The sequence below is a fragment of the Musa acuminata genome, chromosome BXJ1-2, assembly GCF_036884655.1.
Source record: "Musa acuminata AAA Group cultivar baxijiao chromosome BXJ1-2, Cavendish_Baxijiao_AAA, whole genome shotgun sequence".
Taxonomy (NCBI): Eukaryota; Viridiplantae; Streptophyta; class Magnoliopsida; order Zingiberales; family Musaceae; genus Musa; species Musa acuminata.
This window is the reverse complement of record NC_088328.1, coordinates 32621542-32649217: the sequence shown is the minus strand read 5'-3', so window position 1 is coordinate 32649217 and position 27676 is coordinate 32621542. Positions and strand designations below refer to the sequence as shown.

The following is a 27676-nucleotide window of genomic DNA, read 5'->3' as shown; positions in this document are numbered from 1 at the left end:
GTAATATACCGCCCAAAAATGCTGATAATATGCACAAAAAATCCATATATGTATATCAAAAGAAAATATCCAAATATGAATTAATTATTTGATAGAGCAAATCAAACCTGAGCACAGCCGAGTCGTAGCTTCCACAGTGCACCATGCGCCACTGTTTGGATCACCGCGGACGAGGAAACACTAACATTCGAGTATTAAGTATCGCATCGACGATGGAAGATAGCATAGCACGCGACATGAAAAATGACAGGAGATTTTAATGGCTCTACGGAGAACGAAATAGTTGAGTTATTGCTCGGTTAAGCCCGATAAGAAAGAGCTCATCTTCTTCTTCAGGCAACCAGAGTCTTCTTCTACCACCACAACTGGGAGTGTTTGACGCTTCTCGACTTGGGGGAGACTGAGACAGTTAAATTGCTTGTGCAGTGCCTGCGAGTTCTTCTGCCTTATTGCGCATCTTGTACTGCAACATGGTGGGCGCACAATCCAAAGGTGTTTCACCTGACAAAAGAATACTACTTATTAGTAGCATCAAGGTATGAATCATGGATGCACTCATTGTTGCATGGACTCCGAAAATTGTTGTCAATGGTAGTTAGAACAAGCTGTGCTTTCCAATCTGAATCATGGATTTTCTTTTGGTTCCTGCTGAACTGATACACATTTAATCATATTTTCCGATCTGAACAAGATGTGCACAGGGATGTGGGAGATTCTCTGTTATTTTTCTTTTATATGGAATCAAAAAAATAGTTCGTTAACATGATTGGTGTTCGATGTAAAAGAATTTTAAAGAGGATAATTCGACATTTTGCAGGATGAACTTTGAACCGTAGCATAGGATAAGCATTTGTAAATTAGACTACCAAGGAACTGAACTGTCCTACTAAATGACCAGTAGATGAAATAACAGTCACCTTGAGCATTTTTGGACTCTGTACTCGCTCCATGATCCATGAGAATGAAAGCTATGTCAGTCTGATTAAAAACTGCAGCCTGCAGTTGGAAGAAAGTTTTTATCAGAGAGAGAGAGAGAGAGAGAAAGATTATGCATATATAACTTTGCTCTTGCAATTGATCAACCAATTAAACCATCGGATATTACATCAACAGAGAAAACAAACGATGGCAAACCCAAAACATCATAACAAGCAACCGAAAAGCATGCCAAGACATCAGGAAAATGTATTTGATGTGAGGAACCATATACATGACTCCGATGCACAAAATTTCCAATCTACTCTTATGCATATCCGTAAATGGTGGGGCTTTACTTTTTAATATGGTGGGATAATTAGCTAAATACATTCTCTTCCAAGAAGCAAACACTCAAATCAATCAACGTAGATTGATTCAAGTAAATGGTGCTTTTATTTAATGATGGCAATATTTGAAATCCAAGGCTTGCGAACCATGATCCCTAAGAAGATCATAAAGCTTGAATTTTGCAAGGTGTGATGAATTTTGAAAACTCTAAATAATCACTAACCAAACAACTTAGATTGCTGAAGAAACAGAGACCAGGAGAATATCTAATAAATGAACTGGCTAACTTAAAAGATTTTCGTAGATGCTTTTTATTCTCTCAAAAAAAGATGCTTCAACCAATTTACGCATGCCAAATATATAGGAAAACACCTGCAAGAACCATTTTCATCTTATTAGAGGGAATACATACAAGATGTAGCAATGTCAAGCCTTGCTTGTCACAGTAGTTTGGATCCACCCCCTGTCCCAGAAACAAAACATCAGCTTTGTATCAAAAATGTGCAGAGCAAGAAAATCAAGAACATATATACCTTACTAAGAAGTTCTCTGACGGCTGTAGAATCACTGTTCTTAATTGCTTCTCTTAAGCCCTGAAGAAAAACAAGTATCACCTTAGTTATATTTTCTAGAATTGAATGATATGTAACCATGAGACAGAAACACAACCTATTACACTTTACCTCTCCGCTGACATCATAATTTGCACAAGCCTCATCTACGGCATTGTTGCTCGCTTGACCAAGGTTGAAAAATGAGCTGTAAATGTTTTTAACAAAAATGTTACAGAACTCAATTTTAAGTGCTTATGCTGGAAAACTTGGGACAAACAGATGATGGGTGACCTTGGCTTGCTGGATGAAGTAGCAGCATGCTTCCTTGAAATGGATTCTGCCGGTTGCTGGCTGCTACTAGTCTTCCTTGGTTTTGGGTTGGACTGTATGTTTAACATGGTAGTGCCCTGCATCTACAATTAAGCAGCTAAGTTGATGCAAATAGCAGTGGCTCAAGCGAAGTGTAATAAGAATCTACCTGCATGGGAGCTGGTTCTGGTGTTGGAGTTACACATATGCACAAAGGCATCCCACACTTGCACTCAGGAACACCTACTATGGATTCACCTGAAGTTGCTTTAGCCACTAAATCAGTGTTTTCATGCAGTGTCAATCTTGAAATTGAGTCTGCTCCAACATCAGAGGAATTTGCCAAAGCCTGTGTATCATCTTTTTGAGACCTAAAGAATGAATTTAGGAAGCATCATTTTGTATAAAATCCACATGATTGGTCTGAATAACAAATAAAAAGAAAATCTAGTTTATAAAGAAAAGTCATTTGATATCTCCTAAAGCGGAATATCAGGTCAATGTCATCTCTCTGAAATTGAGGCATCTTGTTTGTGAGTTTGAGTCGGCCAACAATAGTCCTATACCAAACTCTAAGCCAAGAGCAAGGATAAAGGAAAAGTTATAAGGATTCATCAATTCAATGTGAAAACCAAGAATAGCAACCATTGCCATCGCGATGACCAAATAGAAGCCTAGGCGCAAAACAAATGAAAAGCTAGTAAACATACATCAATTTTGTGTGAGCTGATAAAAGAAAGCTGTCAAAGTTCTATGTTTAACACGTAACATTAAACTACCTTCAGTAAATGACAGATTTTCAGCTCGTCTAAAAAAAACCATTTGTAATGCACAGCAAATTACAAGCAAGCATTTAATAGGATTTATAAGGGAAAAAAGATAATAGGGGCATACCTCGTTAAACTAAGAATGATACAGGAAAAAAAAGGGGCAAAAAATTTACCGAGGGGAATTGTTTAAACAGTCGGAGCAGACTCTGACGTCAGAGTATATGCCAAATTGCGGTAAAGCCTAAAAAGATAAGTAGTATCTTAGCAACGCATATTGGTCTCAGGCTTATGTGTATTTACATTAAAACCAAGATAGGTACTAGAGGCAAGTACCATGTAGTTTGATGAATGTTCATGACAGAGTGTCCTGCCACAACATCGACAATGATGCTGTACATAAATATTACCAAATGAGCGACACATTTATCTTTAAAACATAGAAAAATAATCAAATTATGTATAGGAACTTGCAGAACTTAAACCAAATATTATCAATTAACATATCAAACATACCTACAAATCATATGCTGCACATTTATCCTATGTCCAAGTGCTCATGTGAAAAGTAATGTAATCATATTTTCAGAATACTTGTAAAAACACTACTAGATGACAAAAATCGTGCATTTGCAAGAACCTCCCATGTCTCCCTGAGAATTCACGTTATTTGTAATTTGTCACTTCATGCATCAAAAGTGATGCATATTTTGGTGTAATCAAGGAAGCAGAAGTATCCTCAGCCACAGACTAGAACTTATTAGGACCCATTAATACGACGCTCAGTAAAAGCCTGATTCTTGTAGGAGGGTAAGTATGGACCATATCTTAGAAGGCAACGAGTTTCTACCAACCCTATGATTAAGTCACAATGATCGACTCACATCCAGCGAAAAACAAGATACAAGCTGGTACAAGTAAAAAAGTCAAACTACATATCTATGTCAGAAATTTCACGGCATGATTTCTGCTTCCACATCAATTAGTTACATCAAGAAACTAATGAAAAATTTTGGACTTAACAACATCATTCATCAAAATATTATAAGGTAAAATAAATTTAGCATGCAACTAACTTATGGCAATATGTGGCATTTCTCCTTTTTATATTAACTCTTAGCAACTAATCTGCTTGAAGCACATAAAGAACTTAAACTCCGTTTATAACGAATAGCCAGATGTCGACGGATTTAGTCCATTAATGTACAAAAAGCGAAAAAAAAAAGGAACACATAATAGAACAAAGGGGCTGACTCACGAACACCACATAGTCAGTCAGCACCATCAATTAACACGAGACGATGATCCAGGGAAGAAATAAAAATGAATAACAGTAATGCAATTGAAAAAAAAATATTCAGTATTTATTGAACGATCCGTAGCATCATAAGAATTCTGTAATGAAAATAGTGCAACTATGCACCCCAGTTAAAAATCAATCTTGTCAATATCACAAACACCTAGAAACTGGAAAAGTTTGGCCTAGGAGAGGGCTAGCAGCAATCTCCGGTGTCGTATTGCCTGATACTAGCTAAATTCGATCCACCCGCATCGACAATTGCTTTTGGCATCATAGAAATAGACACGCGAGAAAAAGCGTAATATCTCTCTCGATAGGGAACAAGGTACCCGGCGGCGGAAGGTGGTGAAGCTACAGTTGCAGACGTCGCAGCGGGAGGATTCCTGGAAGGGCGGCGGCGTTTCCGCCATGGATCCGATCTCCGATCTGCTCCTCGGATCCTAAACGCGGAGAAGTTCCAAGGGCAAAAGGTGAAATCCGCAATCGAGAGAGAGGGAGAGACAAGAGAGGCAGAACGATGCAGTATGCGACGGTCGACGCATATAAGATGCATTTATTGAGCAAGCCTCATCTGAGAAAGGGCTAATGATACCCGCTCGGCTACCACTCCCATTATTGGACAAAATTTGTGGGGCCCGTAGCAAGTTATGTGGCGCACACAAACAAGATCCAAACAAGCAAAATAAAAAAAAAGGGTGACACGGAGGAGAGAGAAGCGATGGAGGAAGGCTGAGCCTTCACGGCAGACCTCAAAACACCAAAACCACAACACCGAGATGAAAAGTGTCATTCCTTAGCAGCTATCGAGGATTCAGTGGCAGAGGTCAGTCAAACAGAGGGCGATACAACACTGTAGCGTTTCAAATACATTTGCGACACAGACTTGGTACGACAGAGAGAGACAGCGAGATCATGGCGTCTTCAAGTCTTCGGGCCTCTTCGCATGGCTCTGTTCTGGTTCCCTGGCTCCTAGGTCGGCCGCGGAGGCGTCTTGCTTGCTTCCCTGTCCATCGTGAGGCTGCCGAAGGGTAGCAGCATGAGAGGGTGGCAGGGGGTGCATGTCGTTCATGGCTCCCGTCCTCATGTCCATTTGGACCGGGAAAGGCATTGCTTGGACTTGGTGGTGGTGCAGATGCTGCTCCGGCCTTTGCTGTGGGAACTGCAGTGGAACTCTGGGTGGGAAAACTGGCGCCTGTTGCATGAAATGACCTCCCTGTGGCATCATCTGCTAACAAGAATTATGAGACAACGTGTGATCTCAAACAACAGCACATATAGATCCCATGGAAATGATGCCTGACCGGAGGACGAACAGCATGTGCCTGTGGTTGTGCGTCTGCAATTGCAGCTAGATACAGGAGATTCCTTTGAAGCTGGGCTTGATACCTGGATCGTATAATGCAACATGTATGAGTTAAAGACGACAAAATCCAACATTTGAAAGTTTCTTCCCAATGAATTTTCCTTGATTTGAAGGTGGCAAATGTTGAGGCGGAAGAAAATCTATAAATTCACAAAAGGGTAAACAGCGCAAGTACAGATGTAACAAATGATGTAGTAACAGTTAGACAATATCTCATTAAACAAAACAACAAAAGGTTTTAGGTTTGCAGATCCATCTCTATTCACAGGGAAACATTCATCAGCCATAAACTGCTAAATAACAGGGAACTCTCGTTATGGCATTCAACACCATCGACTATCCTCATTCTGCTATCGATTTAAACATCATGGTAATTAGATGATGGCCTTGGCAGCTAATGATCTACTGAAAAACGTGGATTTGTTAAGCAAGGCCTGATGTTGTACAACGTGCTTTGTGCAAGGTCCTCTTTAATTATTCCCCTTTTATCTGACATGAGCAAATTGATTACAGCAAATATAGTTGGCAGCAGAACATCTTATGTTCATCATTATCATCATCCCAGTGAGGATATTGCTGGGAGTACCAACTGTTACAACAATCATAAGGACAACAATTGACATCCCAAAGGCTGCTGCACTTGCTACTTCACATTATGTCTCCCCAACCGTCACAACATCACAACAGACTGCCTCCTCCTTAAAACTTATGGCATATGATATTATTTAGGTATCAGCCATGTAACCATGTGTGCAAGAACCTCATCCCTCAGCCTGCCTGACTTTTCCCACCACACTGTACAAAAAGGGTGACACAGTACATGAGGCTCACACCACATTATATGGGTCAGCTATATCAACAATAAGAAAAAGTACAGTGCCAAGATCCTTTCATAAGTATAGGCAATGGTAGTAGCATCACCATGACTACCATCAAAATTGTTGATAGCATCCTCGTATTCATCCTTTTCAAAGAATATCCAACATGATCAATATGCGCTCATCTTCTACTAATGCTTCAGGCACGCAAAAATTAACTACATCAATTTATTTCCCATGACTAACCAATAAAGCAAGCAACCTGATCATCATTAACCTATTATAACATTTTTCCTAACTCTCAATATCATAATGACTAATACCGAGTGTGCAACTTATCTATTGGTAATGAAGAAAAAAGAGTCTGGAATTTCTTCTTCCTCTTTACTAGGAATTTCTTCTCCCACTTCTATCTTATTACTCCCTACATTTTCCTCTTTCTTTTCTTTCTTAATTTATTCCCTTCTCTCTCTCCTGTCTTACAATTGGTGCCTTTTCCTCTTTGTGGGTCTGGTGACCCTTCTTAAAAAAAGAAAGGATAATTATCTGCATGATAAGTACAATGAGTCATTTACAGAATGAATAAATGTATTAGTTAGAGACTAAGGTCTGATTAGTCTAGAATTCCTCCTCACCAGTTTTCAGAAACTTTTGGAGAAATTTAGGTGTATTATCAACTCAGGTGTGAAACTATAGAAAGCGACTGATCAAATTTGTTGTATATATAAATGATACATTAATTCACAGAAAATTCTTGTTTTCATCTGCGAAATGTGTTTATGCCTATTTTGTTAAACAAATGGTAAAACAAATATTCAGCCCCTTCAAATAACGAACTTCCCTTCTCAAAAAACACCATTTCACTCCTTTAATATGGTCACAATACTTTCCTAATTTCGTTCCACCAGCTGTGTTTCAAACGTTGATTATCACCTAGTTCCTTGTTAAATTTGATAAGGTGTTCGGCCAGTGGGTCAGGATGCACTTCTCTTTCTGCCCACCTTAAAGTTCTCAGATTTCTACATCCTCTTTCACTACTATATATATATATTTTTTTTTAAATTGTACTTACAAAAGATTATTGATGTTCTGTGTTGCCCACAGCAGAATAGCCAAAAGATCGCTCTGTTTTCCGACGCACTCCACAATCTTTTGCCAACAATAGTGTGCGACTTTTACTGACTTTTACTGGTTTTGAACAATTTATGGCAGAGAGTAATTAGAACTAAGCCTAAAACATTTATTTTCCTTTCCTTCATGATCGTTTGCTGCATCAACCAAACCAAACATAAAATAAAACTGAGTAGATACCACCAATAAAAATAATCAGAAACTACATTTTAAATAAAAAAACCATTAAAAACGTAATGATATCTTGTTTCCAAACTATACTTCACCTGAGGATCAAGACAAATACCAATCAGACTAGCATCCATATAATTATATTTGTTTCTCACATTAATCAACAAAATCATACAGAAGTAATCAGTCGACACTTCACAGTTAGAAGAATTATGTGAGTAAAACTTGATGAAATTTGATTGTAAAATGGCAACATATAAGAACAATAGTGACATATCTATAGATAGCCATAAAAAGAAAGGAAAGTTAATCACTTACTGAGCACATTCAGCTAACTTCCCCAAATTCTGGTTTTCCAAAATAGCCAAAATCAGCTGCTTGTTCTCATCCAGATACTGCCATGAAGACAAAAGTTACTTCAATCTCCACAATGATTTATAGCAGAATGTTAGAAATAATGGCACAAGAACAAAAACATAAACATAAGAGGACAAGCCTTCAACAACTTAGTTGAGATACCTTTGAGCAAAGATGCACACTATAACGACCAGAAACAATTGCAAAGGACAAATATTCCTTTTCTCTTTCCTTTTCTTGGGCAAAGATAAGCAACTACACATGTAGAAGTTCTCCTATAGCCCAAATCTCACACATAATGATTTAATGTTAATTATCGTAGAAAAGTAGCCCTCGCTCGACCCCCAATAACTCCAAACACACGTCGGCATCCCCATCCGCAGCCACTCCATTAAAGACCAAGAAGATAAATAAGGAATCAGGCATCGATTAGTCAAAGGATGACATAGGAGACGACGCATCGGAGCGTCGAGCCCTAGAGTTCAAACCAGGCGAACGGAAGGAAAAGGGGCGGGAAGTGGGAGCGGTTCTGGGGTGATTACCTTCTGAATCTCTTCGGTGGTGATGTTGGCGGTGAGGATCGGAGCCATTGGGGTCATGGGATGCACTGGTTGCTGCATGCTTCTCTTCTCACTCTATGGATTCTTGGACTCTCGAAGGATTCCTGCGTCGAGGAACTCTTCTTGAAGCTCTCTCGGAGGGGAAGACCAGAAGGGTTTATTCGCAATTCTTTGATCTTTGATTGGCGGAGTCAGCGGCGGAGGCGACGGTGTGGGTGCGGGCCGTTCCGAAAGACGGGCCTCGTGGGCCGATTATGCCCATTATATATGTATAGACGGGCCTCATAGGTCTCTCCGACAACGAGATTCCTCCATCAACAATCGAGAACAGTGTTTAACATAGAAGAACAGTCGGTGTCGATAGCCAACGGATTCATTGTCTCAGCAGCCATTGTCTTCTTCAGTCTCTGGATCCACGTCATCGCCCAGTGCTTTCAACCGCAGCGCCGCTTGGTAGTCGCCGCCGAGCTTGCCACCGTCCCGCAGCAGTATAGCGGCCTCCATGCTGCGGCCCCCGCGGCGCTGCTCCCACTCAACCTGCCCGCTCGGCCGGAGACCTGTGGTGCTCGACAAGTGGATTTCCCCGGCGAACATCATTAAACCTTCAAGAGCCAGTCAGTGTTGAAGGCAGTTCGAGTTCTTCAGACTCCTCTTCTTCAAGGAGCCGAGAGGACGCAGTAGAGAACGAGAGATGACAAGAAGAGCAGTGGCCGGATTCCAATCTGGGATCCGCCATTGCCGGTGAGTAGGCTCGCCGAGGGAGAGGTCCGCTCGCTGGGCGTCGTATCAGTAATCGACTCTTCGAAGACACTAAGACGATCTTGGTCCTAGCTGACCTACCTGTCCGGCTGTGACTGGTCGTCAAACTGGGACCCACTTTCGATGGCAGACGACTGATCAAATGCCCATCACTAAGTTAATCGACGAACGCAACAATACACGTGTACGCTGGAGATAGTGACACGAGCAATGTTGCCATGCAGCGCATTCAGTCATCGGGACACCGACAGAATCCTGCTGACGCTAATAAGGTCGCACTTGTACTTCTTCGACAACCCACTACGGACGTGTACGCAACCAGACACCGACGGCGCACCCAACAGGTGCGTCGCGACAGATCCACCACCGTTCGAAGAGGAAGCGGCAGCTGCAATTGCAAAACGTCTCTCTCTCTCTCTCTCTCTCTCTCTAATCGATTACCTTTCCTTAAAGAACCACTTTTACAGACGTTATATTTACTGCCATATCCTCCATTGCAGAGCAGATTTCCAAGATTCTTGACTGAGACATTGCTACAGTTGCTTCTGCGACCATTAGGCCAAATCCTGTAAGTTGGTCGTTGATTTCAGCTTTGCAATGTCGGGCACAGGGCAGGCGATGGGCGGATTAGGCAGGCCGTCGCTGACGGCGACCACCGGGATCATGGTCGGGGGGGTGGCCGCATCCTTCGCGCTCTTCGTCCTTGTTTTCTTCCTCTACCTCCGCGCCAAGCACTACTGGGGCGCCATCCCGGTCTCCGTCGGCGGCCGTGACCGCTTTGCGGAGCCAGCGGCTGTCCCGCAACGGCGCGGCCTCGATGCGGCGTCCGTCGCTGCGCTCCCCTCGGTGGTGGTCCGTGCCGGGGACTGCAAGGAGGGCCTGGAGTGCGCGGTCTGCCTCTGCGAGCTGTCGGAGGGGGAGGCCTCCCGGCTGCTGCCCAGGTGCGGCCACGCCTTCCATCTCCACTGCATCGATACGTGGTTCTCCTCCCACTCCACCTGCCCCATATGCCGGAGCCCGGCGGTGGTGGACAAGCCCGGAGACTCCGAATTCGTCTCTGCCCTGGTTCCCGGCGACCTGCATCCGGAAGAAACCTCACCGGAGATACCGGCGCATGTCCTGCGTTGTGCATCAGAGGATTCGGAATCACAAGAAGGGAGTTCGGGTTCTTCTGCGTCTTCTTCAGGGACTCCTCTGGGTGTCCACGCTCCAAATTCGCCCCTTCCTGCGAGTATGCTATCCGAGGAAGACATAAGGTCGCTGCCGACAGCAACATTGAGGTCGCTGCGAAGGCTTCTGATCCCGGGAAGCAGGCCGGGCGGCGCTTCCTGTGGTCCTCGAGGATGCGATGTCGAGCAGGGACGTCTTCCCGTTTCAAAAGCTCCGACCAGTTCATGAATACAGCATTCTGCTTCCACTGGGACAGGAGAAGACTTGGCATTCTAGGTTTCCACTAAATCTGTACGGGAAACTCCATGGTTAAGATAGAACCATGAGCGCATGCATTGATCTGAGTTGCCGAGTTTGCAAGCATTCTTTCATATCTACTTCTCTTTGTTGCTATGTTCTGAGTAGTTTCCGGGTGGGATTGGGATAATGGATATCTCCTGTTCTCACTCTTCGTGCTTCCTTTTTGTTGTTAGTTCTGAGATATTGTAGATTGGCACCACGAGAGGATGAATTCATCATCCCCAGATGCTTCTGAAATTGATTTGCCTTTGTTTTCCTTTCTCTTATTACTGTTAGGTTCGTGTTTCAGCTAAGATCTGCAACATCGTCCTTCCAGATTTCACATCGATGGACAAGATCTCCTCCAAGATTTTTACTGCCGTCAGCTCATTATTTTTCTCTCAGAATCTGTCTACAGTGATCGGTGGGTCCGTATAGTTCTTGAGCTGGAGGACGTCCACAGAAATGATAAGCATCTGCTGTCTCTTGACAGCGATCTTTCTGGTTTGCAGAGAGCAAGCATTGCGGTAGATCACGGTTTCTCGGCCGTGCGAATGTGTACGGGGAATTCATGCTCTTCGGCACCATGGCAGACCATTTCGAGTGGAAGTGGACATCACAGAAAGCACAGACCGTGAAGAGAAATCTGAAGTGTCTGGTCGAAGCTGCAGAGGGAAACATGAGGCCAAATGATACCTTCCAGACTGGTACCCCACTGACACTATGAATTGTCTCACACAGAGGTACATCACATGCGTGGACCATGATCGGTCTCTACACCTCGCACCGGTAAGAACCTCGAGCACCGAATCACCTTGAAACCAGAGTAATTAGAATATTCAAATGATGTATATCACATCTAATCATCCCCATTCCCATGTGCTATCACTAGTTGATCATTGAAACCTGATGCTCTTCTTTGTGGTGTATGCGTGTTGCTGACTCTGTTTCAGCTGCTAAAGGCTTCCTTTCTTCTTGTTCTTGCTTCGATTTAGATAGATCCTCCAGTTGGATCAATGTCGGTTTGGTTGACTAATCTCTTGCTTGTCATTGCTTCATTTAGATGGAAGTTTCAGGTCAAATTAAATGTGTTCCTTCCATCGAGATGCATCACATCCTCGAAGCTCAGAAAATCTCATAGTTTCCTGCCAACGAAAGCAGATTTAAATATGAGGTGAAGTGGAGCTTCTTAATTCCTCGACAAGGTCAGGGATGACGAAGAAGGCCAACAAAACAAGTCAATGGTCGAAGGGTCATTAGGTCTGCTGCTTTTGCTTCAGTGGTTGACCAAATTGCATTGCATTATGAATCTCAAACTTGCTGCCAGCAGTCAACTGAGCTGCCTGTCCTCAACCTCTCCAGCTTCCTGAATTCTTTTAGCATTCATCACATTAATTTCATGTGTCATCACATTTATGAAGCATCAGAGCTTGCAGCCTCTATGTAATAAATCCACAAATTGACTTGCAGAAAATCTTTCATAAATTGTAGGCTGTGGGTGTGCCAAGAACTCCCTTTTCCCCCTTTCTTTATGCAAAAGTCAAGATGGCATTTCTTTTGCAAATGACCTTTTTCTTTTGCAAAAGTCAAAAAGTTTTCTGATGGGGACAAAAAGGTTCCATAATCCACAAATATGTAGATGGAGGGATGAATGAGATTAGACATGATGTGCCAGCATCAATACGTCTTGCTACCAGTCACTTGTCATTTTGTTTATACACTCACTTGATACTTGCTGTGTTTAGTAGTAATGAATTGAGGTCAAAGGTTTCATCATCCATCTTTGATTTCCATGGTCAGCATCCTAAAGATTTAGGTTTGGTGTCAAATACAGCCAAATAGATAGATAGATAGATACATACATACATATTATATTAACCCTCACATATTTGATTTGTGTTCAGCTAGCTTGTTTTGTAATTAAATGTCTTTATAAATTTTAAATATTAAAATTTTCTCACTTATACCCCTCCTCTTAATGTCCATATATAAGACTTAGGTTAACTATTTCTATTGAGATTAGTATCAGCTAGTTTGAATTTTAAAAGATATAAAATGTCCAAATAATTTTAATATTATTATTATTTAAAGGATAATTATGTGATCTAAAGTTTCAAACTGTAGTCAAAAGATTACCCTAAATTGTAAAGATTAAAAAAAATTAAAGATTACCCTAAATTGCAAGTGGTAACCCATTACTTTGTATAATCACCTAAAAATAATAAAATATATTTTTATCAAATATAATCCCTCAATTACCAATGATAATTGTATTTGTCACACACCTTCAATTATCACTACTTTATACAATCAATTTATATAAATATTCATGATATGATATTTTTTGAGTTGATATAGACTAGTTCAAAAGATAAAAGATGATGATGTCTTCTGAACTATCATAAAAATGCTCAAAATATCATATTTTTAGACATATAATCAAAAATGCTAAAAGAAAAATATTCTTTATATCCTCATTTTACTATTTATAATCTCATTTAAATATTTTTAAACTATTTCTTTAAAAAGAAACATAAATATTATCATCTTCTTCTTTCTTTTCGTCCTCCTCGTCATCCCATTTTTCTTCCTCTTATATTTCATTTTCTTCTCAATATTAAGTGCATTAGCAAAGATAAAATACGAGATTATAGGGGTAAAATAAAATAAAATCATTATTACAAGGACTGTAAATTATAAAATAATATTTTATTATTTTTTTAAAAGAATTATCAATAACAAGGGATTGTCAATCCTATAAAAACCGTCACCCTCCCTCTCAACAGAGAACAAAGAAGACAGGTAAGGAAAGACCAAAACAGGAGGGAGCTTTCGACATTGGAAGAAGGGGTTCCGGGGATGTACGGAAATGCAATCATCTCTGACTTCATACCGACGCCCGCCTTGTGGCCGGGTAAGCCGAAGAGGGGGAAGCGTCTCATGGTGGAGGACCAGAAGGAGGGGAAGGCCGACTTCCAGGAGTTCAACGACGAGTCCGAGGAGGACGAGTTCGATGCCATGCGGTTCTCCTTTGGATCAAAATCCATTATTTCCCGAGGTATTAGACGCGATCTTTTCCTCGAATTTTGATGTTGTTAGGTCCATATTTTTGTTGATCTTTTACCATTATTTTGCTAGATCCTATGAAATGGATTTCATTTTTATTAACGAGTTATTGCGAATACACGATCTAGAAACTAGAAGAAACAAATATGATTAAACAGTCGATTTCTAGGTTACTTATGAATTGTGGAAATCCGGAAGCGTAACATGAAACAACTAAATTGTAGATCTGAAGGTTTCATTGATCAAATACAAGTTTTTGTGATACTTATATTTACATCGATGTGCATGACTGTTGCTTGTGATGTTCTTGTGATTTCAAATGGAGAGATACTGGAACTCTGGTAGTCAAAATCGTATTCTTTGGATGTCTTAGCATAGAAAGATAGAGACCTAGTGACTATGAGGACTGCTGGTAGTCAATTTGTATTAGATTTCTGTGTGTCTTTTTGGGAGAAAAGCCTTAATTTGAGATTTGATCTACCTAATCACTAGTTTCACTGTTTCTTCGCTAGTCTAACCGAGTAAATGTTTGGATGTACATTGTTGCTTGTACCTTGATTAAATTTATAATTTCTTATAAATTTGATATCATGTACCAAATGCTATAATGAATACAGGTGACCTTTTTTTTTATAATGTGATGAATGATGAAAGTAAACATCAAAGGAAGGAGTCTGTAAGATAGAGTTTATACTTTTGATATAACCAAAAGAAAAGAAAATCTCTTTGTTATTAGAAAAAGGTGGTGCTCAAGAGAACTCTGCAAGAAAGGGATATTCCAAGTTCATCATTTCAGAGCTTTTACTATAGCACTTCAAATTTTTGTTTGGTTTGCAGAGGGCTCAATGACCAAGTCTGTAAATTTTAATGGATCTGCTGCTAAATCAGCTTTAAAAAAAAAAGAATCAGTACAGAGGAATCCGACAATGCCCATGGGGCAAGTGGGCAGCTGAAATCAGGGATCCTCACAAAGGGGTTCGTGTCTGGCTTGGAACCTTTAACACTGCTGAAGAGGCTGCCAGAGCCTATGATGTTGAAGCCTGTTGAATCTGGGGTAAGAAAGAGAAGGTGAACTTCCCTACTGCACCATTGTCAGGTTCAACAAATTTCTCACCAAAACCTACTGCGCGAAAAGTTTCAAAACCAAAAGTGTCAGAGACGATTGACTTCAAGCAAACTATTAAGTACCAGAGTGACCAAAAGCTTGAGCTCTATTTAAGGTTCATGGAGGACAGGGAACTAACCAAGCCTGACTACTCAGATTCTCTTATCACAATACCTGCAGCACCTTCAGAAGTAACCGGACTGAATTTCCACTCAGAGCAGGGAAGTAATTCTTTTGGTTATACAGACATTGGATGGGAGCTTGAGGCCAAGATGCCAGATATCACATCAATTCTTGCTCCCTCCATAACTGAAGGTGATGAACCTGAATCATTCGATGATATCAGCCTGTGGAAGTAATTCTTTTGGTTATACAGACATTGGATGGGAGCTTGAGGCCAAGATGCCAGATATCACATCAATTCTTGCTCCCTCCATAACTGAAGGTGATGAACCTGAATCATTCGATGATATCAGCCTGTGGAAGAAAGTGGAGCCTAATAATTTTAAAGAGGCAGTGCCAGCAGAGGAAAATGCTGCAGCCAAACTCTCAGAGGAGTTATCTGCTTACAAAATACAAATCATATATGAAGTTCCTCCCTGAGCCTTACTTTGAGGGTAGTTTGGATGCATCGATTGACAGCTTATTTGGTGGTGAACTGGTACAGGATGATGTGGACCTTTGGAGCTTTGATGACTTGCCAACTAGAGCATCATGTACTGAGGGATTCTGATCCTTGCCATTGTCGTTCTAGAAAAGAACAAATGTAAGATTATCTTTATGATCTTAGGTTGTTCTACCATGCTTAAATGTAACTATTATTTTGGAAAATGAACTTTTCCTTACATTTTGTTCCTTTCTCAGGAATCAATATTGCTGAAGGATATGCAGAACTGGAAACAGTAGCCAGATATAATAAATTCATTGTAATTTGATTTGCACTAGTGCCTTCAAGAACACCTTTGATTGTAGCTGTATGAATTGTTTCACTTTGTGGTTTCTTGGATGTGTTTCTCATTTTATGATGAGTAATGCTTTCTTTTAAGTCAATTCTTTCAGATTCTGCTGTTGCTTTTACCAGATTCATTATGAGATTGATGATGAACACAAGGGGTTATAGCAGGGTTGGGACCAAATGTGTATTGTTATTGTTTTTATATGTTGTGAATTCGATCTGATACTGCCTACTAATGGTCTGCCATGACTTCAATAGTTCTTAATTGTTAATGGTTCATGAGCTTCAAATTCTAGTGGTTATTGGCCTACAAGTCTATGTTTCCAAATGTTATGTCTATGATAATATTTTAAATTATTTGCGTCTGCTTGTTTTATAAAACTGGTTAATTGCTATCTAGGAAGCATAGATATTGCTTGATGAAAGATGGCTTTCAAAACCCAGAGGCAATCTCATGGGTGGCAATTAAGGGATTGGTGGTCTTTGACAAAATGTAATCTAAATGTGCTGTGAACGCTGTCAACTTTCAAGTTTGCATCTTTTGTACTAGCATCATTGGTTATTTCAGTGATAATTGAAACAACAAGACAGCAGTTGCAGATTCTTTTGTTGTCTATTATGCTGCATCTTGATCTAGCCTATATCTTTGGTAATAAAAGAAAGGAGTCAGAACAAGGGTTGTACTTTTGTGGCTTGTTGTGGAGAGAGCTTAGTTTTTTTGTGGATTCATATGGATGGAGACTACCATTGGGATTGGCAAAAAACAAGAGTTGGTTTTCTCCTGACAGTTTTGGAATAACTACTGGAATAAAAGTGGTTTTAATTTTTTCTTGCCTATGTTAAAGGCAAGTTGTGGGGACTTTGATATATTTAACTTTCACTCGATGTTGCTTCTCCCTTGGTTCAAGGAAGGGACCAGCTTTGTGGGGACTGTGAGCTTGTTTTACCATTAGTCTTTTTGGTAATCTGCTTTACTTGGGATTCCTTTTTCTTGATTTCATAAATCTAGTTAACCGTAATCTATATTTTCAATCACCACACACACAGCTCTTCTTTGTTAGCTTCTGACCTTGATCTTGTTTCACCATCAATCATTTTGGTAATCTGCTATACTTCAGATTCCATTTCTTGATTGCATAAATTTAATACATCTATTTTTAAGCAGCACATGCATAGCTCTCCTTCGTTAGCTTTTGACTGAGCTTGTAGATTACACCAGTAATCTTTTTTGTAATCTACTGTTATTGGGTTCCATGTCCTTGATTGCATACATTTAGATAACCTAAGTAAATATTTTTAAGCAGCACATGCAGAGCTCTTCTTAGCTTCTACATAGATTTGTTCACAATGCTCATGTTTCCTTTTTGCTTGATTGCATAATTATACCAAATTTATTCTTAAACAGCAAAAGCAAAGCTCTTATTTGTTAATTTTGTATACCGAAATTTGTTCAGTGAGCATGGATATAAACACTGACATGCTAGTTTATGTTTTGCATTGACTAGATCATGTTCTAGATCTCACTGTATTGGAACAATATGATATTGTGTCATGTGTTTGCTTTTGACTAATAAAACATCTAAATGTTGATAAGCAATCATTCTATTGAATAGTTTTTCAACTGATAATGAGGATTAAATTGGATTGCAGGGTGTATGGATCAATGCAGGTTGAAGATCTGGTTATGTTGGTGTCTTTTCTCTTAAATGATGGCTCCAGTTATTACCCTTTCGAAGGAAATGAATGATTCCACCACAAACATCATCTTCTCAGGCACTTAAAGATTTGGGGAAATCTTTGTCGTTCTTGATAAATATCTGCTTGTATGAGATGTTCGGGGCCCACTCTGCTTTTAGGTACATTTCTCTGACTTGTGAAAATTATTTCCCGATTTAACCATACTGGGGATGAATATTTTAATCAATCAACAATGCTGCTGAATCTTTGAAGCTTATTCATATTTGGACACTTTAGGGAAAACTAAATGGAAGAAAAGAGAAGTTTGACTTTTCATCAGTCAATGACAAGTTTTCTCTCTTGATTTGAACACAGTAATTAAAATAGATCGAACATCAAGTCAGTCAAGTCTCTGGTTTATTGTTTGAATCAGTGGATCAATTATTCGAATCATAGATTTAATAGAATTTTAAACTAGATAAAATTTAAATAAATTATAAAATAATTTTTATAATAGAAAAAACTTGAGGATAATAGTAAAATAATAATGATTGGGTCTACAATAGAAAAGTAAACAAATTGAGGACATGAAAGAGTAATGAATCCAATAAGATTTTTTTCTAATACTTCAAAATATTCTTGAAAAAATTTCAATACTTATGCTAACAAATAAAGAGGTAAGGATCTTTTGTTCGTTTAAATCTCAAGTAGTTAAATCTGTGTTGAGGATTTTTTTATCAAATATTATTATGAACAAGGTCTGTCATACCGAAACATACCGCCCGTATCGGGCGGTACGTACCGGTCCGACAGGTTACCGGTACATGGATCGTCCGATACCGTTACAGTGCTACGGTACTATACTATAGCGTTGTTACATTGCTACGGTACTATACTGTAGCACTATTACAATGTGAAAAAGTATAAAAACTTCTTTTTTGTGTGTGGATTTGCAGAGTTTTAACAGCTAGATTGCTTGAACTCCCTGCGGACATTTGTGTGACTTGATGGAAAAGCTATGCGTCAGGAGAATGGGGCTGCCCTCCTGTAGATCAAACACCCCACCTGTAGGGAAAAACACTCTGATCAAAATTCACATTTTTACAGTGCATACAGCTTCCCTGCCAACAAAGTAGTAATTCTTAAGAGTTTGCTGGCAAAAGCTACCACCTTGTTTCTTTCCTTGTGGAGGAAACATGCACTCACTACAAGTGAGAAATAACTCCATGGCCTCTTTGGTGAACAAGCAATCTCAACAATTCCCCACGACACAATTCTCCCAAGATTAGCTCTGGCAGAATGATATCTGCCCACTGTTGACTGAAAACAGACAAGGAGAATAGGAAGACGAGCAGCAGTAGTTGCCTTTCCAGACCACAAGCTTCACAAGTTTTGCACATAGTAAAACCAAGGTTCGTCATTTCGGGTACCGGACCCGTCTCAGAGATTTATCGGTATGGTACACATCAGTCTGCACCGATATACTGGTGTACTGACACATGGTACGCCAAGACCTGCTGATGTGGATTCGGACAAACTGTATCTCAGTGACGAGTCGGATCGGTACATATCGCCCATACCATACCAACTCGGTTGGTACAGTAAACCATGGGTAAGACAACAAGTTAGTGTCATGTAGAATCGAGTACTGATGGGGCTTGGTGTTACAAAGATAATACAGGGGTGTGGGTTTCTTAATTAAGAACTCTAATAGCAGATGTTTTCATTTCTGGTGGCAGGTTTGTACAGGACAGCTCAGGTTGTAGCTGTGAAGCCTTCATGGTGAAGGATGGGTTGCAATCACACGACTATTGGTATAAAGTGATGCTGCCAACTTGGTGGAGGTTCTCAACAAAAAGAAACCATTCCCTTGACGACAGCTTAATATTTTTGATGCAATCAGCATCAATCATATACAGGGAGACCAACAAAGATGCCAATTGGGTGGCTGGCTTTTCTCGGACCTTCAGGTCTACCTTTTTGTGTCCAGTGTTTCTTGATGTTTAGTGCAGTTTTTGCCTCTTCAGATGTCGAGGGGAGCTTTTGTTGAGCTAATCAAATAGTTCTATCCCTTTTCTTGCCATGCAGATTCATGCACAGATAGATGGAACTGTAGATGTATACTGAAAGGGCTGTCAATTTTTTGAAGCATGCTCGGACTAGAGAAAGTGAGAAGAGGAAAGGAGAGGGGGTGTAAGTTAGGTTTCCACTATTTGCACAGTGATCTGCTGCTGCTGAGTTCCCCTGCTGTCATTATCAAGAATCTCCCCACAGTGATTGAGCTATAGATCGGCAACTTGTTCCAGACATGATCACTTTATGAAGGTTGGCAAGCACCCACAAACTCCTTGTCTCTTTGTGAAAACCAGATCAACATTGTAGCAGGAGTCCATCCCATGTCATGGATTTTATCTTGTTTGCATCTGGAATCTGAAACACAAAGTCCAATTCATGTCTTCTTTATCTTATCATGTCACCATAACTTATATCTGAGTTCCTATCGTATGAAAGTAATAAGATCTTGCTAGATCTACAACTTGAGTTTTTGGATTCCCTCAACAGTTTGCTCAAGTTATATTTGCAGTTTCCTGCAAGGTTTTCCAGGTACTAATCAGAAGAACTTTAGACTTGAGCAAGAACAAAAAGCATCTCAGAATCATTTCAACTTTGCACTGCTTTATATATGCCTTCCATTAGTTTTTTGACTTCTACTCAAAGTTGTCGGCCATATGATCTCAAAGATACGCACATTTCAAAGCTATAGTCAACTTCTCACAGTAATCTTTGGTGTTGCTTTTGGGCAGGTGCTAATCCTCTCCGATCATGCCTTCAACTATGGCCGTTCAATTCTCCTATCAGTACTGTCAGCTGATCTCGATTCTACCCACCACTGATGAGTCCATGAAGGATCACAACTCCTTTGGCTACTACTACTATTGGATAAGCTTGTCTGCATCAGTTGTTCATAGACTAGTCAATGACTTGCCAACTCTGATCTACTTTTCCTCTGATGATGAAGTTTACCTCTGTTTGCAAGATCGAGTGTCATCGTGGCTTAATAGAATTATTGTGATCCTGAAGCCAAATGTCACACAAGACATGCTGCCTGCGTCGATCATTAATCTTTCCTGCATCGTTCAGGCATATGTGCTGCTATTTGTGCTTGATACATGCAAACGTGCTGTCTACTGGAACAAAGAACTCGATGAACACAAGACTCAATTCTCAGTTTTTTGGTAATGAAAAAGGAGGCTAATTTTATTGCAACAGAACACTGGCATTCCAGGCTTACACAACACTCTGAAAACATCAAAAGACGATCTTTTTTGCATTTTTGATTTTGCTAAGCAGCAGCTCATGTTAATTGAGACGAAAACTCGCGACGAAAGCCTCTCCCTTGTAGTCCTCTGATTCGTAAACAGACAGATCAACTCAGCGATGACAGTGACGACGCTTACCACTCAGTTCTACTTGGCGCCATTAACCGCAGCTTCTCCTTCTACTGCCAGTGGTACAGACACAGCCTGAAAACAAAGATCGAGCCAACACAAACATTAGTAGAATGACGATATGATAAGCTTCTCACTGGACAAATTCAGGCCTGTGGCATTTACCAAATTGCGGTATTTGAGGGCGTAGAACATCTCGAGGTAACGACGAGTCTCACGCCGGTCCAGGTTCGATACGTACTTCCAGAAACCATAAACTCCAGTCAGTGTCATCAGCCTCTCAGAGTAGAGCTTCCAGGTGTACCTAATCCGAGTAAGATAGTGGTTTAGAATTCCTTCTTCTTGGCATTCTTGGATAACAAGAAAGCATCAGCAAAGAGGAAAAGATCTTACTTCTCTTCGATTCTTTGCAGCCCTCCTAGGGAAATTTTGTCCCAGTGGCTCGGGTCTTCCTTGCACTTATCAAAGAAGTTTGTGACGATTTCGGCAGCTTTGTCGCCCTGGTAAGGATCGATGTGGTAACCAGACACCCCATCCACTATAATTTCACCAGGTCCTCCATGAACAGTGGCAAATGTCGGCAGTCCGCAAGTCATGGATTCGACGACAGTGAGCCCAAACGCTTCGTAGAATGCAGGCTGAAGGATAGCAAAGCAAACAAATGCAGGTTAGTGAAGCTTCAACTCGAGAAGTAACAACGTGCCATTTTTCCAGAAAGAAGAGAAGTACTTGAACGAAAACTCCTTTCGTGTCAGCAATGTATCGGTAGAGCTCCCCATTGCGAACTCGGTTCATTTGGGCAGAGATCCACCGGAAATGCCCATGCAGATTGTACTTCTCAATGAGACTGTACATCTTCTTGAATTCTGCTTGTTCCTCCAGATCCTTTGATTCTTTGCCATGGTCTCCACAAACCACCACAAGGTTCGCCAGCTCCTTCAGGCGATCACTCCGGCCATAGAATTCGACCAGACCTGTTAAGTTCTTCACTCGGTCCAGTCTCGCCATGGAGAATATAATGGGTTTCTTTTTGTCATTCAGAACACCCCTGCAAGATCTTTGTGTCAGCCACTGCATCAAACACTAGACATGGTGTATAAAGGTGCTTACTTGTGCTCAGTGTTATCGACAGGATTGAAGAGCAGCTCCTCAATCTCTGGGTGGAGGGAAGTGAGTCTCTTGTGCTTCTCGGTGTACGGGAAGTAAATGGACAAGTCAGCACCAGGAGAAACAATGTTGAACTTTGGGTCGAAGACATCAATTCCGTGGACGACTCGGTAGAGCCCAGGAAGAGTGAAGGCAGTGTGAGACTCGTACTGCCCCACGGTGTCCTTGCTGAAATCAAATAAGATACAAAGAATTCATTAGGATCCCAATAGTGACTCACAGATGACAAGACTTTGGAACCGAGAGTTCTGCAGCCTGATCATTACCTTCCAGCAATCTCCTGGAAGGTGCTGGTGATGATGAAGTCAGCATGGTTCATTGCGATCAAATCAGCCGTGAATTGGCACGAGAAATGATACTGGTCCTCGAACTTCTTCCAGTAGATGTCCGAGTTGGGATACTTGGTTTTCTCGAGCGCATGGGCAATGGTGCACTGCATGTGAAAGAAGACGAGCATGACCGAGAGATTTGAAGCTTATACCAGATTTAATTAGCATGAGATTAGTGAGAGTAAGAAGCACCAGTTAAGTACAAACTAAACAAAAGAAAATGATATCCAACCTGGGTGACTCCCAATTTATGTGCAAGCAAAGTTGACACCAGATTTCCATCACTGTAGTTTCCAATGATTAGATCAGGAGTGGCCTGCAGTTCTGCTGCCAACTCATTTGCAACATCCTATCATCAAAAAAGGAAGGATTGTAAACCTTGATGAATAAGTTCAACAGTGCAGATTCATATTCTTCGTATTTATCGCATTGAGATTTCAGATTTCAAAACAAAGGTATTGTGATTAAGGTTTACCTCGGTGTAGGTCTCTAGGTAAGGCCACACTTCAAAACGGGAGATCCATTTGCGGACAATTCCATTATCCGTTCTAAATGGCACTCGAAGTATATGGGTGTGTTCAGTTCCAAGGACCTTCTCAAGTCTCTGCCCGCAAGTGGTGCCTACTGCATCAGGAAGCAATCTGGAAACCTGCATTAACCCGATATCATGAGCTTGAGATATATTCTCAAAAACTCTAAGTGGGAGTTGCCCATTTAATCTCATTCCAATCTTACAATGAGAATTCGAGGCGTGATATCAAGCCCTTGGCGCTTGATCCTCAGTAGCATCTCATTTTCTAAGGCACGGACTTGATCCAGAATGTAGACAACCTGCAGACGAGTGCCCTCATGAGAAACACATTTCGTGTGATGAATGTCTAGACTAGTTAGGATCCAATTGTACCTGACCACCAGTGTCGGGATACCCCAAGACATTAGCTTGAGCAAAGTAGCCGTGCGGAGAAAGGATCACAACGTTGAACATCATAGGAATTGTTCCGAGGAAAGTCTCCAAGGTGGTCGGATCAGGGGCCTCAAGAAGATCTAGTAGCAGGTGAATATTCTCGTACACGCGCTGAGATTTGTCACCCCAACCCTTTTCCAAGCCAAGCTCTTGGAATCTAAAATCAGCAAAATAAGAAAAAGCCTGATCAAACACGATGCAAGTCTGGAGAAAATTAAACAAGAAGAAAAAAGGAAACATTATTGATTACCTGTGGTGGAATTCCGAGTATGGCGTGTCCGATGGGATGCTCAACAGATGCTGCTCTGCCTTCCTTAATGCTGCTCGGAGAGCACTAAGGCTTTGTATTCTGTCATTCAGCATCATCGACTGCAAGCATTACAAAGAATGAGCACATATTAACTTTGATCGCTCCAATAAGTTTAACTGTGTCTATGATTTAAACAATTTAATCCTAACTATTCGGCATATAGTTATCGACTACATATGCCCCTCGTGATTGCATGATAAAGGATATAGAGAAGAGATAAGTACCATGCCCTTGTAGTTATGCTTCCGGAGGAAATTAAGCAATGGGTACAAGCTTTCTTTGTCCTGGAACAACTTTGAAGAAAGATGACGGTTGAGGAACTGCACTCCATTCCCGATAGATTTTGAGAGCGAGGGACGAGGAAACGAAGCATTGAATGGCTCGAAATCCAACTCCAGCACAAAGTTGTTCTGCGAGCTGAAATGGCACAAGAAAGGCAAGACAAGATCAACATAGTTGCCTCAAATTATATAAAGAAGAAGATAGATAATATTCTGTCATGGCATCACCTACCTGCCATCAACAAGTTCTTCCTTGAAGTGCAGGTACTCCGGCACCGTCAGCTCTTCCACGGCAAGCTCGCTGATATTCACGCGGACGTATTCCCAAACTCCTGGCCTTGGACGGATAGCTAAAGCAACCCATGGAGGGATGACAATGGCTTCCTGCATTAGAGGAAATATGGTGTCATGAAAACACGCAACCACCATAATTTGATCGCAAGAACAAGCGGCAGTCCGACTTATACCTGTGCGGCTTTGATGACATCCTCAAAGGCACCATCCTTGAGCTTTTCCTTGTCTGCTTCAGAGAAGGCGGCTGCATATTCAGCCAACAGCTGATGAGGCTGCAGCATCCCCTTTCCCTGATGAATGAACCTGCAGGATGATGCGAAATCAGATACGATTTATGAGTACTTGGATTTACAGGATAATGATCGACACTGAATAAATGATAGGTAGCAATCCATAGATGGAGATCACACTATCTTTGATGCTTACATGCCATGGAACAGTCATAAATTAAACAGATCATTTTTTTTTATCGGCTATTAGAGCAAGCATGCAGAGATCCAACACCAATCCGAAAGGACAATATGTGATCTTCTGTAGCATTCATCATAATTCATCAAGGATGGATTTAGATCCAAGATGGTTGCAAACCTTGAGAAAAGAGCCACCAGTTCATTTGGATGGGAAGAAAGAGAGTCGCCGATGCGCTCCCGGACGCTGTGAGCACGGGTCAAGCTGCGCTGAGGCATTGCTACCGGTGATCTCCTTCAAAAGCCTAAGATACAACACAGCCAGCGAAACCCAACAAATCAGTGATCAGATAATACTGCTACCAGATCGATGCATATCAGACTGAGATCAGTATATCTAACAGGGATCTTGTTTTATTCCCAGAATAATAAGAGCATGGAGTTGAAATCTTGATGATGGCATAAAACACAATCTAAAATAACTAGAAAAATGCTTTCACTTGCCGTAAAAGAGCAATAACATTTTACTCACTATCAGTGGCTGATATAACTAAATGAGATCCAAGTTAAAATAAGTTTGGAAATAGGAGGATTTAGAAACATAAAACATAATAGAATAAAAGCTCAGCTGTAATCAAATGTCTACTTGGGGAGTGCATGACCAGGTAACAGCTTAGATCTAAAACAAGAAGAAGCTCCTATAGAATCACAGAGAAAGAAGATCTTATCAGGAGCAAATTGCACAGAGAAATGGTAACTTTAGCTGATCCTTTTGTCATAGACCAAACAAACAAACACAGAAGCTCTCTAAGGATCAGCAGAAAACAACAGAGAAGAGGAGAGAGAGAGAGAGAGAAGGGTGAGGAAAAGTGTTGTAACGCACAGACGAAGAAAGGTTTTCAGGCTGAAGCTCAGCTTCTTCCTGGCTTCTCTAAGGTTTTCTCAGGGGGCTTCGGCATCTAAAGTGAAAACAAGTTGGAATTTTTGTGGACAATATTACGTCAATTAGAGGAAAAATTGCAGAAAAACAACAGTAGGAAGGGAAGTTTTCCTTGATGTTCATGGAAGTCAGAGTATTTGACTTGACGGTGGGAAGAGATGAGTTTTGTGTGGGGAAAAGTAGGCACGGACTGCAACTTTCTCTATGTTATCTGCAGAGGAAAAATGGAGCATTAAGACTTGTTTGCCGGATTTCTGCATCCTTGGGTCTAAGAACACACACTCGAGAAGTGGCCCTTTTCCTCCTAACGTCTTGTAACTACAAGAACATGGAACAACTTTCTTTGCCTGCATGCTTCCAAGAATTCAGCTAAGAGGTTTTGCATTAACATCCGTAGTTTTCACTTCTTTTTCTGATGAGTATTACTGTAAGGAGTCAAACCCCAGATTTGCGGGTGGGTTTTGTTGCATGAACTATCGGCAAGATCAACATAAACCCTACTAACAGAACAGAAATCTTTGGTGCCTCTTTGGCATGACAACCAGGAGGACTTCTCTACGCAAGAGAGATCGGCGCAGAAGAGGTCGGATTTTTCGCCAGAGGTTTGGCCAAAACGCAGATTAGTGCAAGAAGAAGAAGAAAAATCCTGCAGCAACTCGGCTGCAATCCGCAACACTCACAGATCTGATCTCGGGAGATGGTGCGAGGACAGAGTTTCGAGCTAAAAGAAACAGCCACTGAGCTCCCGAGAGCTCAAAAACAAAGAAAAGAAAAGAAGAAGGGGGGAAGACTAAAAGGGGAAGAAAAGAAAAGAAAGAAACGCAACGCACCAAAGTGGAGATCAAGAAAACGGAGTGAACGGAGTTGGGATGGATTGGTGAGAAGAGCAGCCCTCTGCAGCCCATTTTATACTCCCAACAAGGCCCCACCTTTAGCTTTCTTTAACGGAGGAATTGGTTGGTGTCTCCTCCCTCTTCTCGATTCCTTCACCCCAAAACCACCTCCCCATTCCCGGTTTTACCTCCTCCTTCCTCTCTCTCCTCCCTCCCGATGTCTTCTTCTTCCTCCTCCTCCAAAATACTGCCACCGTATTAACTCTCTGTTCTTGGCAACTACTAAAAAATCTCAACTTTTTGGCAGAAAAAAAACTGGAATCAATCGAACGTAATCGAAAGTTTATCATCCTCGGTTGCAAACAACATATGCACAGTGAGCATTAATCCAAGTAATTATCCACTTGTACGATGAGCTCAGAGCTCAGAGCTCAGCTGGTGCCATGTTTTTCCCTTTGTTGACTTTATGTTGTTACGAACGAACACTGCAAAAGTATGCGTATATATTTAGTGATGAAAAGGAGGAGAGAATACTATAAGCGTGACATGATACCTGACGTGTGGGAACCAACCAAGCGGGATGTGCGGGTGACATAACCCGTGTCAGTTTCCAGGCTGATTCATATCTACGGTTTTCTAATTCTTGTTCTGAAATTTTAGATTTTTTTCGTATAGTAATTTCTTTTCTAAATTTTCATTTTTTTGCACACTAAATAAAATATTTATATCATTTTTTGCATCATCAATCCATGTCGGGTACAAAAATACATCCATGAAGACCTGCGACCCTCACAACACAAGTACCGCCGACCGACATCGCTTCCACCCCGCCAAAAAAAAAAATATATATTTTCTTTTCCTACTCGGATCTTATATCGAATCCGTTTCGGACCCCTGCGACCAGTCCGATCAGCACACCCGTGTGGGTTTTCTCGCCGGAACTTATCGGATCCACACGTGGTGGACTCACGGGTGCGTCCGACCCTTATCCAACCCATGTTGGTTGTCGGTACAAGGCAAAAAGGGGCGGAGGGACCAATGATTCTGACCCGGACGCTGAGCTGGCGCCAACTCAGGCGAGGAGTGGACCATCAG

General features: G+C 41.1%; 4 protein-coding genes and 1 long non-coding RNA gene across 9 annotated transcripts; 2 read left to right on the top strand and 3 right to left on the bottom strand.

Annotated features, from left to right (window-relative positions):
• Positions 1-30: 30 nt before the first annotated feature.
• LOC135610632 (vacuolar protein sorting-associated protein 27-like) lies at positions 31-4764 on the bottom strand. Of its 3 annotated transcripts, XM_065105404.1 has the most exons (10): positions 4526-4734; positions 3233-3289; positions 3073-3140; positions 2299-2500; positions 2112-2233; positions 1950-2025; positions 1800-1859; positions 1679-1729; positions 918-996; positions 31-501 (listed from the first exon to the last, which is right to left on the bottom strand). In XM_065105404.1, the coding sequence occupies exons 1-10, from the start codon at positions 4604-4606 to the stop codon at positions 410-412; spliced, it is 888 nt and encodes a 295-aa protein (XP_064961476.1). In that variant the 5' UTR covers positions 4607-4734; the 3' UTR covers positions 31-409. The 3 variants fall into 3 exon arrangements, with proteins under 3 accessions (XP_064961476.1, XP_064961463.1, XP_064961471.1); XM_065105391.1 differs by lacking the exons at positions 3073-3140; positions 3233-3289 and having other exon boundaries at positions 4526-4764; XM_065105399.1 differs by lacking the exons at positions 3073-3140; positions 3233-3289 and having other exon boundaries at positions 2112-2227; positions 4526-4764.
• Positions 4765-4973: 209 nt separating this feature from the next.
• On the bottom strand, positions 4974-8762 carry LOC103976732 (GRF1-interacting factor 3). Its single transcript, XM_009392041.3, has 4 exons — positions 8579-8762; positions 7998-8074; positions 5498-5582; positions 4974-5421 (listed from the first exon to the last, which is right to left on the bottom strand). Exons 1-4 carry the CDS (start codon positions 8654-8656, stop codon positions 5107-5109), a joined length of 555 nt encoding a protein of 184 aa, XP_009390316.2. The 5' UTR covers positions 8657-8762; the 3' UTR covers positions 4974-5106.
• A 1068-nt stretch (positions 8763-9830) lies between these two features.
• On the top strand, positions 9831-11624 carry LOC135610637 (RING-H2 finger protein ATL3-like). The gene has a single exon (XM_065105409.1). The coding sequence runs from the start codon at positions 9953-9955 to the stop codon at positions 10751-10753; it is 801 nt and encodes a 266-aa protein (XP_064961481.1). The 5' UTR covers positions 9831-9952; the 3' UTR covers positions 10754-11624.
• Positions 11625-13610: 1986 nt separating this feature from the next.
• On the top strand, positions 13611-20954 carry LOC135610625 (uncharacterized). Of its 2 annotated transcripts, none has more exons than XR_010486264.1 (5): positions 13611-13862; positions 14708-15741; positions 15840-17786; positions 19347-19577; positions 19696-20954. It is a non-coding gene; the product is annotated as an uncharacterized LOC135610625 (long non-coding RNA). The 2 variants fall into 2 exon arrangements; XR_010486265.1 differs by having other exon boundaries at positions 14488-15741.
• On the bottom strand, positions 20837-26733 carry LOC135610618 (sucrose synthase 2-like). 2 transcript variants are annotated; one of them, XM_065105369.1, is made up of 16 exons: positions 26579-26733; positions 24990-25113; positions 24575-24704; positions 24340-24491; positions 24051-24243; positions 23767-23885; positions 23457-23673; positions 23288-23383; positions 23028-23201; positions 22785-22901; positions 22490-22656; positions 22167-22391; positions 21786-22104; positions 21450-21694; positions 21222-21360; positions 20837-21131 (listed from the first exon to the last, which is right to left on the bottom strand). In XM_065105369.1, exons 2-16 carry the CDS (start codon positions 25085-25087, stop codon positions 21075-21077), a joined length of 2448 nt encoding a protein of 815 aa, XP_064961441.1. In that variant the 5' UTR covers positions 25088-25113; positions 26579-26733; the 3' UTR covers positions 20837-21074. The 2 variants fall into 2 exon arrangements, with proteins under 2 accessions (XP_064961441.1, XP_064961448.1); XM_065105376.1 differs by lacking the exon at positions 26579-26733 and adding an exon at positions 26429-26451.
• Between the last annotated feature and the right edge of the window lie 943 nt (positions 26734-27676).